Source organism: Orbicella franksi, chromosome 2 (assembly GCF_964199315.1).
Source record: "Orbicella franksi chromosome 2, jaOrbFran1.1, whole genome shotgun sequence".
NCBI classification, from domain to species: Eukaryota; Metazoa; Cnidaria; class Anthozoa; order Scleractinia; family Merulinidae; genus Orbicella; species Orbicella franksi.
Genome location: NC_138146.1, coordinates 19537655 through 19552723, shown reverse-complemented (window position 1 = coordinate 19552723; position 15069 = coordinate 19537655). Strand labels below are relative to the sequence as shown.

At 39.5% G+C, this 15069-nt stretch overlaps 2 protein-coding genes across 2 annotated transcripts in view; both read left to right on the top strand.

The window, feature by feature from the left end:
* The window catches only part of LOC145478518 (beta-centractin), an 11070-nt gene extending 2946 nt beyond the window's left edge, over positions 1 to 8124 (top strand). Inside the window, exons 8-17 of the mRNA XM_081456569.1 lie at positions 9 to 70; positions 997 to 1119; positions 1646 to 1739; positions 4855 to 4890; positions 5014 to 5070; positions 5377 to 5457; positions 5645 to 5738; positions 5842 to 5903; positions 6110 to 6150; positions 6635 to 8124. Of these exons, the coding sequence (XP_081312695.1) occupies positions 9 to 70; positions 997 to 1119; positions 1646 to 1739; positions 4855 to 4890; positions 5014 to 5070; positions 5377 to 5457; positions 5645 to 5738; positions 5842 to 5903; positions 6110 to 6150; positions 6635 to 6737 (753 nt within the window). The 3' untranslated portion in view covers positions 6738 to 8124. The remainder of the gene's footprint in view (positions 1 to 8; positions 71 to 996; positions 1120 to 1645; positions 1740 to 4854; positions 4891 to 5013; positions 5071 to 5376; positions 5458 to 5644; positions 5739 to 5841; positions 5904 to 6109; positions 6151 to 6634) is intronic.
* A 767-nt stretch (positions 8125 to 8891) lies between these two features.
* LOC145478503 (mannosyl-oligosaccharide glucosidase-like) lies at positions 8892 to 14512 on the top strand. Its single transcript, XM_081456544.1, has 3 exons — positions 8892 to 9292; positions 10588 to 10843; positions 11822 to 14512. Exons 1-3 carry the CDS (start codon positions 8934 to 8936, stop codon positions 13700 to 13702), a joined length of 2496 nt encoding a protein of 831 aa, XP_081312670.1. The 5' UTR covers positions 8892 to 8933; the 3' UTR covers positions 13703 to 14512.
* Positions 14513 to 15069: the final 557 nt, after the last annotated feature.

Here is a 15069-nt window from a genome sequence, read left to right as displayed (position 1 = left end):
TTCCCTAGATATTCTTTGAGACATTTAATGTTCCAGCCTTGTTCATATCCATGCAAGCAGTGCTTAGTTTGTAAGTAACAGTTACTCACTGAATGTAGCATTATTATGTCTGCATACTGGAGAGAAGAGCGAATGTCATGGATCAAACTTCAAATGGCAGACAGTTAATTAGTTTAAAAATAAATGTTTTGAGTTCCCAGCAGTGGTGAAAAACCGGTTACAGCCAAGCCTTCCGTAAATGGACACCCTTGGGACCAGACAAAGTGTCTGTGAGGTGTCTGCTTATGAAAGCTTAAAAATGCAGTGCTTGTATGTGGCTGGGACCATTACTTAGTGTCCACTGATAGGTGGTCACCGGTGTCTGCTTATGGAAGGTGTCTGTTAGTCGAAGTTCGACTGTATACCAATTGGATGCCTCAGCCAGGTATCTGGGAGGTGAATAATTTATTTTTGTTGTTTATAATTCACTTTCTTAAGCCACCGTTATACTTTCTAAAGAGTTCTATAGATATGTTTACCACGACAATTTTAATACTCTCCAATGTGCATGTTTAACCTTGCATGGTCATACTAATAAACCAATTTCAATATATTAAAATTCAATCTAAAAAAAAAGACCTCAGCATGAGCCTCTGGGGAATAAACCCCACAAACTCTGTAGTTATTTCCCAGAGCCTTGTGCTGAGGTCTATTGTTTTAAGCTTAATTTTAATATGTCAAAATTGGTCTGTTATTATAGTCTCATTGTTCTAGTGACACACTGGAGATTAGAGTACATATAGCCAGTGTGTGCTTGAGTGTTCTGTATTCTGAAGCTAAAGGAACTGCAAAATTAATTCTGAGGCTAATAGAAACTACTGGTAGTAAGTTATGGATTAGCTACAAGCAGAGGAAAAAACAATGCACAAGTAGTACTTCTTTCCTGCACTGCTTGATTATGAAAATTTTAGTTTTGCATGGTAATGCCTATTGAATCATTTTCTGGTTTATCTTCAGATATGCATCTGGTCGAACTACAGGTGTGGTTTTAGATTCTGGCGATGGAGTGTCTCACTCAGTCCCCATCTATGAAGGCTTTGCTATGCCACACTCTATTATGAGGACAGATATTGCTGGCAGGTCAGTGACTGTAAGATTTCCTTGCATGTTTAATAATGAACATTTTACGTACTACTAAAAAATCTGTGTCAAAGGAGTCAAGGACAAGTCTGAATTTCAGTTTTGAATTGTGGGTGTTTTTAGAGAGAGGAAAAGTCTCCATACAATTGGGTGAGACCCAGCAACAAATGCAAGGTCCCTTTTTGTTGTATTTTGATGTCAATGCTAAAAGCAAATCTGTACAGTTTTAGGGGGATGAATATGGGATGCCCAATATTACACCTTTCTTGCCTTTCTTGCCTTCTTAAATTTTTTGTGGGTTGGTGGGATTCACTGTCCAAATTGTAAGCGGGAGGAGAAAAACTAAGTTGGTGACATTAGTTTTAAATGGGAGGTTTCTGGTTGTGAGAGATAAATGTTAAATTTCTGTTTTATTTGCTTCCCTGTCAACATAGTGCAATGGTTTCTTTTGAAATAAGAACTAATCCTGTGATTTATTACAATAGGAAACTTGTTACTTCATTCATTTCTTAATTTTTTTTAACAGAGATGTAACAGCATATCTAAGATTGCTTTTAAGAAAAGAAGGCTTCAATTTCCATTCTTCATCAGAGCTGGAAATAGTGAGAACTATTAAAGAGGTGAGACAATAATTTTTAGGATTCTGAAAACTCATTTTGCAAAAAGTGTCCAGTTAGTACAGTCAAACCTGTATATAATGGCCCTGTATAAATTATAGCGGTCACCCTGTCTATAATGATCACTGAACAACTTCCCAAAAATCGTGCCTTATATTTACTGTTAAGTTGACCTGCATATAGTGGTCACCTGTATATAACAGACGCGGTCACCCTTTAGACTTCCTGAATCCACAATTTTATTATCTTTTACCTGTATATAACGGTCACGAAATTGGGTACAATGAACGAATGATGACAAGCTTTAGTCATCCGCTCATTAAATAGCAGCCACCAAGGCAGGGGTCTCACAAAAATACAAATAATAGTACTAAACGCAACTACTAATACATGTCATCGCCTACATCCAACACATGCTTGCGGCAGATAACATTAAAGTGCCATCGCATTCAAACAATAGTTAGCTAGTGTAACTGTAACAACATGACCGTACCACACTGTTTTCACTTTCGTCATAGTTCCCAGATTATAACACTGTACTGCGGTACTTATCAAGTTGACAGTGGCGGCTTTACACTGTATTAGGCTACTGTTTTATAGACAGTGCTTGGCATCAAATTTCTCTTCTATCAGCTTCAGTTTGATGCAGCCACTCACTGGAGACTTAAATCAAAGTATACTGCACCTCCCTTAAAGTACACCACAGACATTTTATGAGCCTTTTTTATTGTGTTTATTGTGTTGCTGTTACTCGTTATTGTCATTAAAACGTAAACTGAGTGATTATTTGCACATAAAAATGCTATTTATTGACTTCCAGGGGAGTTTAAAGGAAACCTGTGTACAGCAGTCACCCTGTATATAATGGTCACCTGGCTATTTCCCAAGGGTGACTGTTATATACAGGTTTGACTGTATATAGGTTTAGGGAAGTATTTATACTCTTACTTGTACTACAGCCACAGGAACAAGAGATACACCATTTCTAACATGTTTGTAACTTTTTTCACTGACCAATAAGACCTGTGAATCAATCTTTTCACTCTGTTGACAGGCCAAGTTTTTATTATATCTCTCAGTTAGTACGCGCACTGTGATTGGCCAATTTAGTGGGCAGTATTCTACTGTACGGCCTGCTAAAATTTAAAGCTGCCAAAATGTTTTGTGTTTTATTGCCAAGTGTTCTTAACGATTTTAGCAAGTGCAAGTTTAAAACTTTCTTTTAGTTGTGAAATTGTGTATTAAAACCTGCTAACGACTTAAGAACAACAATTTCAAATAATTATTGACTTTTGAAATAAAAACTAGTGCCAAAAAGTCACGACGTTTCGACCTGTCTGAGGTCATTTTCAAGTTAGTAAAATTGTTCTAAATTAGCATAAATATGTTAAAAACAAGTTATAACAGATAAAGATGTGGCGAATGCTAAAATGTGATAAAATATGTGAAAAAGTGTTAAAAATGTACAATGGAAAAATAAAATAACCTCAGCAAGAATTGCTCTAAACAAATAATTTGGCGCGAATTGAGTCGCACTGTTTGTGTAGTGTTGGTTTCAGTTCTTTGATAAGAAACATTTCAAAAATAGGCAGTCAAATTTGTTCTGACACTTTCTTAAGATTCAAAAACTCTGTGCGATGTCTTCTGGCTCCATATTGTGCTGCTCTCTGAGGTGGTTTCCAATTGCCGATCCTTTGTGTTCTTCAGTTCGTTGGTGTAGGTGTTGGTATGTGTAGCAAGCATAGCCTGCATCACACAGGCCATACTGAAATGAATACACCACGCATTGTTGACTCACAAGAGGCAGCTTGTCTTCCCTGACCTTAACTTCATCCTTGATCTTTCTACTTGTATAAACTGGGCTAATATCTGCGTTGATCTTCCGACTGAGATCAGCCAGCTGTTAACGCACTACGTTTGTAGATTTCTGGTCCTTGTAGGGCGCCATGATTCTGACTGGGGCTTCTCTTTTATCAGCCACTCAGATATGTGAATCCTTGGACACTTTTGATTCATTGAATCTGCGAATGGTTAACTGCACAAGGTCGTCAGGATAGCACAGCTTGTGAAAAAACTTCCACACAGACGAGAGTTGAAATACATGGTTAAGCATGGTGTTCAGCAGTGACCGTTTGTATCTGGCATCAACGTGGCTGTGGTAGTGTAGCAAAAGCCCTTTGTCTGTCTGTTTTCTGTAGACCGTGGTGTCTAGGCGGCAACCATTCCTGATATCCATTCTGAGAAAGGGAAGCCTGCCATTTTCTTTGAGCTCCAAGCTCTTCAAGTCGCCTATCTTCCACAAACACTTTGTAGATGATACACTTAGCGCAATGCCGGATCTGGAACCAGCCTCAGAATTTCTGGAGACATTACACAAGAGTCATCCCTCTATCGATTTTAAAATGGAGCTCACTTGAAATGACCTCAAAGAGGTCGAAGCATTGTGACTTTTTGGCGCTAGTTTTTATTTCAAAATTGATTCCTAAGAAACTACTAATTATTGACTTGATTTGCTTTTGAGGTGTGTCAGAAATTTGAAGCCGCTCTGCGTGAATAGAAATTGTTCTAGAACCTGTTAGACACACAGTAGAGATATAATAAATATCTTACTAACCTTGTTTTCTTGGTTTGTACTGTAAGGTACAGATCCTGGTTTTTCCCTTTCTATTTATGGCCTAAGTGCTAATCGCATAAGCCATAGAAAAAACTAAGGGAAAAAACTTGGTCTGTAACTTAAAGTACGGCCCTCGAACTCAGTTAGTAAGAGGTATTTATGGCCCACTGGTGGTGTTCTACTCTATATGTACAGTGATCTACTGGTTAGCACATTAGACTTGAGTGTTGAACCAAAACATATGTTGTGGCATTGTTTCTGAAGCAAACACTTCACCCACATATACATGTATTACCTCTCTTACCCTGGGGCAATGATGGATTTTGTCATGAATTGCTCTGAAAATCTGACAAAATGTTAAGGATAAGTAGCCTGTACTGGGCTAACAATCCATCCAGGAGAAGAACTATCAAAGCTACCATTAGGGTTGAATGCTGGCAGTGATTTGTAAAATTGGAATGCACTCTTCTTTGCCTTATTTGAAGTTTTTTTTGTTTGTTCCAGCGCACTTGCTATCTGGCAGTAAACCCACAAAAAGAGGTAAGTAAAAGGCCACAACCACACCTCAAGGATTTCATGAATTGTTATAAAAGAAATTTTACAATAAGATTTTCTGTGGTATTTACTGATGTAATTAATAGTAGATATTGTGAAAATTTACAGGAGTCACTAGAAGGAGAAAGAATGCAATATGTACTACCTGATGGAAGTATGCTGGAGGTAAAATGCCACATTGGTGATCTTTTAATTAATAACTGTTGTAAAATTCTGAACCCAAACTTATGAACGAAATATAGTAACACCAGAAATCCAGTAATAAACATTTTTTTCAGTACCCCTATTTAACTTCTCCAACAATACCTTGAATAACATGTACATGTGCTCAATTACGATGCCTGGTAACCAGTTCAGTGCCAATACCAGCTTAAAACCTTGGTCAACCCAATTTTCATGAAGAAATGAAGATGGAGGTTATGTTGAGACAACTATCAGGTTGCAACAATGTTGTCTTTCTTCTTTACTTAGGTTGGACCAGCACGTTTCAGAGCACCAGAACTTCTGTTTAGACCTGACCTTGTTGGTGAGGAATGTGAAGGAATTCACGAGGTAAAAAAATATACTTTTTATGATACACCTCGTCCTAGTTCAGTTATGTGTTTTCTTTTTTTCTTTCTTCTTATCTGTGTAGTAGTTAACTTGCAGGAGCTGCTGGCATTTCAGCTGTTGGTTTCAACATGCTGTGGTGTTAAACAAAGAAAAACCCAGCTGCGGTTTTTATTTTCTTTGTATCTAGGTTCTGGCATTTGCTATTCAAAAATCAGACATGGATCTTAGACGAATTCTTTACTCAAACATTGTGCTCTCTGGTGGCTCTACTTTATTCAAAGGTGATGGCAGTGTTTTTTTTTTTTTTTATTATTGCTGTGATTACTTAGTATCTGTGCTCTTCATCTTGTCTTTTAAAAACAATTTTGTTCTTTTTTTTTGCAGGATTTGGAGATCGGTTACTGGGTGAAGTAAAGAAAATAGCACCAAAAGACATCAAAATTAGAGTAAGAGTTTTTTTTTTTATCTCACCTCCATTTTAAAGTACTACGTGCACCCTAAAGATAGATTTTGAATGATTCTCATTGTGCCTTGCAAAATTTTTTGCCAGTTTTTCATTAGATTATGAAATATGCTAGTCATTTCTATGGTTGTTTCCAACTGGATATGTGGGTGATGTGGTATAACAAGAGAATGCTCTTTTTCTTCTTAGATTTCTGCTCCTCCAGAGAGACTTTACTCAACATGGTTTGGGTAAGTTTACTCTGTATCTGTATGTCCGCCTATCCATGGATTCATCAGGGATTGGAAAAATATTGTGTGAAAGGCTTATGTACAAACATAAAGTAAAAACGAGTAAAAAGCATAAGAATGGAAAGTATGTAGAATATATTGCACTGGTTATGTACTCCAGTTTTCTTTTCTAATTGGCTTATTGCAAATATTCCTGTTTGCTGCATTTGGTACTTGTTAGAGAGACAGTGCCTGAGCTGGTTAATGAAAGTTTTTTTTTCCTAATTTGTGAAATATTAACCTCTTACTAAGCAATCATGAGGGCAGTACTGGGGAATATCCGCTCAAAGTCATGGCAGTACAGACCAAGTGCAGTAAGGTCCGTACAAAAAAGGCAAAGGCCTTGCCATTTTTAGGTTGAATATTAGATTTATTTAATAATTTTTATTTTTATAACTCTTTGATGATGCAACACAGGTTCTGATTAAGGTTGTCTGTTTTTCAGGGGCTCTATTTTAGCATCTCTAGACACATTCAAGAAGATGTGGGTTTCCAAAAAAGAATATGACGACGAGGGATCAAGAGCCATTCATAGGAAGACCTTCTAACTTATCATAGACTGTTCTCAATTGTTTAAATTATATAGATCAGCTAGATAAAGTCAAACATCTTGTTATTGTACATATGGGCTCTCATGTCGTAGTAAGACTTGAAATATCATTATGACCGTCAAGCCAATTGTTGGCGTTAACAAATTGACCTTGCTATCCCCATGCAGCATTGAAAAGAACTGTAAATCCTCTTTACTTTTTTAACATATTCAGTCAAACAGGTCCTGAGATGGGCAGGTTGGTCAATCTCAGGACTTTGGCTTTTAAAAGTTAAGCTCTTCCAATTTAAACTACAGAGAACATACTAGAGACAGTAAGGAGAATTTTAATGTTGATATTGGGTCTTAGCTGTTGATATGGAGACTCACTCATTGGAGAAATACATAGAGTGGATATATATGTGAGGGTCTTATTTTGTGTCATTGAGCTTTCTAAAATATTGCTGGTGTTACATAAACTTTGGATTAGAAGGGATATGGAATTTTTAGTAGAATGTTTGGCATTTTGTACAAGATTGAGGCTTGTTGCATATATAAGAGAGATGGAAATCGTTCAGATGCTGTGGTTACATTGTAAAGTTACAATGCTTTCTGAAATATTATTGTCCAGCCCGAGTCAGCAATACTTTTAATTATTTGCGTTGAATGGGTTACATGATATTTGAAGGGAATGAGCAAGTACTCATGGAAATAATAGCATGTAGCACTTTACAACTTTTCTAGGACAAAATCAAGTTCTAACATCTTAGCTAATAAGTGTGGTTTGGACCTGTCTAGGTAGACAGGGAATATTTCCATCACATCACTAATTGACTGGAACCGAAAACTGTGCTGGTAAAGCCTCTGCAGCCAACGACGGGAGTAACTAAAATTACTTGCAGACTTTGAAGAGATGTGAAATGTAAAGATTGAAAGAGAGCAAAATTCTTCTTGCAACTATCCTCAGCTTCTGATCTTGAACTAGTAATATATGGTAACTCCCTCCAATGGAGCCTGCATTTCACTCAGTTACTTAATTATGCCTTAATTTGGATACCCCTCTTAGAGGGGACACCCCTCCTGAGGGTAAAAGGGATAACCACTCAGATGGAAGCGCCATCAAAGAGTACCTTGTTTTATGGTGGACACCTTTTCTGTACCCCCCCTCCCCCCCCTGCATAGAAAACTTGAGTAATGACACTTCACTCTTGACTTGCTATAAATTTTAAAAATTGATCCAATTAATCCTGTTGGTTTTTTTTATTTATAAAAAAATAGCCTGGGTCGGGTCCTAATGCCTATAAAGTATTTGTTCAAGAATTAGCTGAATGATCTGTGTAAATGTATGGGGGAGTAGATAATAAAAGTGGCATATAAATTTCTTTGGAGTATTGTGGTTTTCAAAATACTCGGTCTAAATCGGGTTACCATAGGGATTGCTATACCATCTTGTATTTAAATGGAATTCCAACGAACAGACTATATCTTATCACGGTTTTGGAAGTCATCCTGACAGGTAGGCAACACGCGTCAGATATTACAGTGTTTGTATGGGAATCCGATAGCCTGTGTACATCCGCCCTCTGCCCTCAAAAGAAATCGGGCAGAGAGACACAAAAGTTCCTCTCCCCTATTTTTTTTGAAGGAATGGATGTACACAGGCTAGGAATCCGATAGAAAATAATTTTCTTCGAACTCTGAACAATTTTATTTATGAATAGGAAAGTCCGGCAAGATACTAAACAAAGCATTGCACCAAATTTGAGGGATGTAGCTGTGCTAGAAAGAACCCAGTCGCGTTTTTAATTTTCCATACATTTGTCTCTTTTGCGCGCGGTGGCGCGTACTTTTAAACCGCGTGAAAGTTTGTGGAGACGGCTTTCAACCAAATCGTGATAAGGGCTACTTCTAATCAAAGCGTAACCGTTTTGTGTCTCGCGTGGTCGGGGGGTATTATATTAGGTACGATGATTGCCAGACTTGTAAGTCTACGTAAACTTCGTCTCCAGTATAAATCGGGCCATTAATAAGACTGTGTTTCTTGACGTTTGGAAAAATGATTTTCTTTGAGAGTCCATCACAAATGAGCCTGAAATAGTTCCCGCGAGAGTGCGCGCGTGTAAAACGCGCGAGTCATCGCAACAACTCTTAATGTTGGTGCCCAGTTCTCTCCAGCTGACATCCTTTACGCGGTCACATCGTGGCAATATGGCGGATGATCGTTAGCAACTTTCGTATCGTTCTAAAACTCCTTTTATTTCTTTGTTCATATATAGTTTCGAAGATGGCCCGACAAAGGAGAGGGAAACATAGTTTGGATTCTTCAAAAGATCACGGAGATAGAACTAAATTCCCTCGCCGTCGAGGAAAGGAATCTTCTTTCAAACCATTTCTGATGGTGGCAGCTGTGCTTGGAGTTCCATTGTGTTTACTCGGAGCATATAAACTCTGGAATTACAGATTATCTGCACGTCTTTACACGCCACTTAATGCACCGTTAGTTATAAACAAGACTGAAATGGATATGAGCCGATTCTGGGGGACTTATCGTTCAAATTTGTATTTTGGTCTAAGGTAAGGTTAAACTAACTCGGTCAGTTTCAACTTATTTTAATAAACGTTCCTGAAAGCTACAGATCTTTACAGGCATAAAGTTTATTTTCTTGAGTAAATAAAGGGGGATATAAGTTTTAACTTACAGTACTTCCCAGAAATAAAGAATAATAGATTACTGTACTGTGTTACTGCTCTTCCCCATCCATCTTCAGTGTCTTAATTGACAGTTGCAGTTTTGATCAATAACAACTCTACCTATAGTGTTGCAGGTGTTTTAGGGATCAGTAAATCCAGTGTCAAATACAAATTTAATGCGGGTTTATTTGGAACTACTGTCAATGCAGATTTTACCTCACGGTTCAAAACTAAAATTGTGCAGATATTTATAAATCTAGACAGAGGAGATTGACCAGGGATCTTGCAGGGAAATTGAGCAATGACTTCGCATGAGAGTCGTAAGACATAAGATGTCCAATAGTATTTCCCTATTACCATGATTTCACAACTTATTGTTGTAAGCAAAATTTTACAGAAAGTCGTCTAGATTTTAGGGCACTTTTACGTAATTATCTATTGATGATATAAAGCAGGTAGCTACTGTATACAGCAATCAGCCAGGAGTTTGTATTTGCAACTTAGTAATAACAAACATAACTTTTAAAATAATTTTTGAGCCTAACCCATGAGCATAATCATCCTTGATAGCAAGGCTAACAATGGTGATGACCTTTTTTGGAAAGACGTTTTCTTGCCAGTGGTGGAGATCTCTATTATATTGACAAAATGACTTGAAACCCCCACAGCCTGAACAGTAGGACACAACCTTAAACCAATACAGGGGAGTTTCTCTGAGGAGTGTGTTGGTGAACCTTTTACAGTCAAACCAAGTGAAGCGTACCCCTCAAGATTACATTAGTGAATTGATTGTTTGAATATTGAACCCACTTGGTTTTTCAAGAATGCAATAATGAATTGATTATTTGAATATTGAACTCGCTAGTCATTTCTAAAATCAACATTAAATTGATTTTTCTGAACATTAAACCTATTAGCCATATTCTTGGAATGACTAGTGGGTTCAATTTTCCAATAATCAATTATCTCTGAGTAGGCATCCATGGAAACACAACCAGTGGCACCTTATGGGAGGTCATTGCTTACGTTGGGTTAAACAGTACAGTTATCATGAGTGACCACAAGTCTGTGACAACAACAAAGAGTGCACTTTGTAGAGATGCCTGCTTATGATGGGTGTCAATCATCAGAGATTTGATTGTACTAACATAGCTTGCACTGTTGCTTTGTCCTTGCAGAACAAGGAGCCCTAAGTCCCTCATGACAGGTCTCATGTGGTTCCCTCAATATGCACCTAATGGTCAACTAGCCATTCGCCACACCTGTGAACAATCTGATGGGCTTCGTAAATATGGCTGGCTTAAACATGATGGTACTAATTTTGGCTCACAAGAGATAGTTGACAAGGATTTTGTATTGACAACAGATTTTGTAAAGAAATTGGGTGGAGATCACGGAGGAGACTGGACCGCAAGGATCTCTGGAAAGGAAATGGTTGGTGGTCTAACTTCATATCAATCTCTGAAAGGTTGTCCAAGTTCAATCTTGAAAGAAACTCCAAATTAAATGTCATTTTGTAAAATCTTGAAAAATAAAGCACCATGTACATGTGTATGAAAGTACAGGTTGTAGGCTTTCATTCAAATGGTCCCAGAGAAATGTGCATTGCTTTCTGTTTCACTTGGGGCTTTTACAAGGAGGGGAATTCATACTTCTCTCCTTTTTGCACTGGGCTCGGGCAACATCCATTGATAACCAGGGAAACATAATTTTTATACTGACAAAATTCAAATCAAATTCAATTCAAATTCATTAACATGTTAGGACTGTATCTGATGGGATAATTTGCATAGTCTGCCTGGCAAAAAGTCGCCAAAATCGCCAAATCCATCAGCATGTTGAGACCATCTCTAATGAGATAATTATTTTGCACAATTCTGATTGGTGAAAAGTCGCCAAAACTGTCAATTTTGCCAAGCTGATTTTACTTAAGACAAATTTGACAAAGATTTGCCAAAATCATCAAATCCTTGAGCATTCATTCAGTTTGAAGAAAGCTCGTCAAATCTGCCAATTTCGTTACCAGGTGCAGTTTTGGACAGAAGTGAAGACCATGGTTTTATAATATGAATCTCAATCACATTCTTGGCTCGAATAGAGAGCAGACACTGCTTAAGTCAAAAGCGGGAAACTATGTTTGTAGAAAAAAAGTTTTATTATGAGTAACAACATCAGTTTCACTTGATACTTTGTCAAGTTATGTACATGTAGCAATAGCCAGCTGAGTCTACGCCATTCAAGGATGGGTATGAAATTACGTCATGTACCTGTATGGAAACGTAGTTTTTCGCTGTTCATAGGAAGCCATAGGCTGGTAAAACAGAGAAATATTTTGTTCAGTTGTTAGAAAACAATGATTGATTACGGATACATGTATCTTCCCTATTGTTTGACGTGGTATCTATTTTGCAGGGCAACCCCAAGCAAGTGGTATCCTTGCTGTTTTATGCTACTCATGAAGGAGACTCTCAACTGCAGCCCGTCATTCAAAAGAACACGCTCACTGCACTGCAAGGGAACTCGCCAGAGCTTGGTTCATTCGCGCTACACTTCCCGCGACCTCCCAAAGTCGTGTTTTCCTCTTTCCTGGCTGCTCACACACCGCACGTGCACTCTGTCAAGGATATCGTCATGCAGAACATGCGCATGGCAAAACTCAAGGGTAACAAAAACGTGCAGCTGCTTGCCTTGGCTGGCCACGTGACGCAGCGTGACCAGGAGGGGCGAGAGTTACCAGTAAACTTCTTTGTCCAGCAATGGACCCTGGAGCTTCCATTTGACGTGGAGGTCGCATTCGAGTCTGGAAGTTTTATAACCAGAGGAGAAAGGCTGTTGGGGCCGTCGTTCTTGAATCTTAGAGACAAATACAGCTCTGAGTTTGAAAGAAAGTTTGAAGAGAGGTTTACGTTGAAGGCGAAAGGGTTTAGCAATGACGAGGTCCAGTTCGCGCAGGCAGCGCTTAGTAACATGGTTGGAGGTATTGGCTATTTCTATGGCAGCTCGAGAGTAGTTTCTCGTTACTTCAAGGAACCAACAGATTACTGGGATAGCGCGTTGTACACTGCGGTTCCTTCGCGACCGTTCTTTCCACGTGGGTTCCTCTGGGATGAAGGCTTCCATCAACTACTCATCAGCCAGTGGGACACTAATATCAGCAAGGATATCATTGGTCATTGGTTGGATTTGATCAACATTGAGGGTTGGATTCCAAGAGAACAGATTCTTGGCGATGAAGCTCGGACGAAAGTACCTGCGGATTTTGTTGTGCAACACAACGAAAACGCTAACCCGCCAACTTTGATCCTTCCAATCAAGTCGATGGTGGATAAAGGCGTCTTGGATGAAGGGTATCTACGAAAGATCTTTCCTCGACTGAAGGCTTGGTTCAACTGGTTTAACACCACACAACTAGGAAACCTGCCGTCAACGTACAGATGGCACGGAAGGGATGCGAAGACTGACACAGAGCTGAACCCTAAGACGCTGACTTCCGGACTGGATGACTACCCCCGGGCGTCACACCCGTCAGATGATGAGAGGCATGTTGATCTGCGATGCTGGATGGCATTCGCTGCTGGGCTGATGGCCGACATTGCTGAAGCAGTGGATCAAACGTCGGATGCTGTCTTGTACAGATCCACCAATCTCTATTTGTCAGACAACGCACTCCTGGACAAGTATCATTGGTCTTCCAAGGCAGAATCGTACAGCGATTATGGGAATCATACCAAGTTTGTGAAGCTTGTTCAGCGAGTAGTCCAGCCAGCTCAACCGGGCGCACCAAAGAAGACGGTTCGCATTGTAACCTCTAAGCAGGGCCCTTCTCTCAAGTACGTCAACGCGGTCGGTTACGTCAGCTTGTTTCCATTCCTGCTGCAGATCCTGGATCCCGCCTCGCCGAAACTCGAAAAAGTCCTCAAGGATTTAAAAGACCGCGAAAAGCTATGGAGCGAGTTCGGTTTGCGGTCTTTGGCCAAGAGTGATCCGATCTACAAGAAGTATAACACAGAACACGACGCTCCTTACTGGAGAGGGGCCGTGTGGATCAACATTAACTTCCTGGCTGTCAGAGCGCTGAACCACTACGCCAGTGCTCCGGGGCCTTACCAAAGCACAGCTCAAGCGATTTACACAGATCTACGGCAAAATTTAATCAAGAACATCTTTAGCGAGTATCAGAGGTCAGGGTTCATTTGGGAACAGTATGATGACGATGCTGGACACGGCAAAGGATCGCATCCATTCACTGGATGGTCCTCATTAGTGGTACTCATGATGTCGGAACATTTTTAAAAATTACTCACGCTAGGCCGGCTTAAAACACTTATTAAAATATAGAAAAGTGACTCGGTCTTGGAAACTGATTCTTGGTCATGACTAGAGTGGACGCTCCAAAAGGACGTGTCACAAGGCTACCACCGAAACAAAACAAGGAGCCATAATGGGCTGAATATCGATGTCACCATCCCAGGACTCGCCAAAAGTGTCGTCGTCCAGGACAAGTAGATTTTCTTGCCGTGCAAGTAACTTTTCATTCTCACTTACCCAATGGGCAAGGGATCTTAGCATCAAATTAAGACTTGCCCAGCACAAGCAAAATTTGAGAGCTACTTCTCCGTATGGAAAACTGGAATTAACGACTTTTTTCGAGTCCTACATCCCATACATGATGATCGATTCCAGTGTTCCCTCTGACACTGTACCTAATCCGAACGGGTTTGCAGGTTCTTTAGGGCGTCAACGTCAAAGAAATTACGGTCGAAGCTCTACTGAGGGCTGCCTCTACACCATACTCAACGACCGGGATATTTCGTTCGGCCGTATGCTCCTTCATACATTGAACTGTCATCGAAACCTCCCTACTGCTGCCACCCCAGTTTATGCCACCTCAGAGTGTCCGTTGTGGAGAGGCCAACTACTAACCTCGTTCCCAGGGCTTTTTCGAATTTCTTAGGGAAAAGCCCTGGGAACAAAGTTGAACAACAAACAAATAACAAATCCTTGTTTCTTTTCAATTTACGTTTAGCCTTATAGTTAGTGGATATATTTGACTAGTAAATTAATTAAGAAATGAAAATAAATTTAACTTGTCACGTGGTTTTACGACACATGGGTAGAACGGTGTTTCTGTAGTTTATAGGTTCTTGAGCAAGATCTTGGGCACGAAATTACGTTCACAGTGTCTCTCCCAAATTTAATGTACATGAATTGGTACAGGAGGATGTCGGTGTAATCTGACAAAATGATATTCTAGGAGAAGGCGGTTGTGTTGTAGGGGTGGGAGGATTAATTAAAGCTTGTGTTTATTCACATCCCATTCAGGGACTACAGCAATACTTCCAAGTACATAAATAAACCACACAACTACACTGGTGAAAAGGGGAAAGTAATGCCATATAATTGCACAAAGTGTGATTGTGTGGGGATCTTGTGCCCCAAGTGCGATTGTCGGCATGTCCGAATACGCACTAGAGGAAACCTCTACATGGAGTCTGAAAATTTTGGATAATCTTAAAAAGCAGTCGGGATGTATGCAGAAAGCGGGAAAGTTAATTCTTTGTTTGCGATGTATGAAGCATTAGTTCCCTTTCAGACCAATGTTAAAGGAAATGTTTATATGCTTTTATAAGGTAAGATAGCTTCTAAAAAAACATACCCAA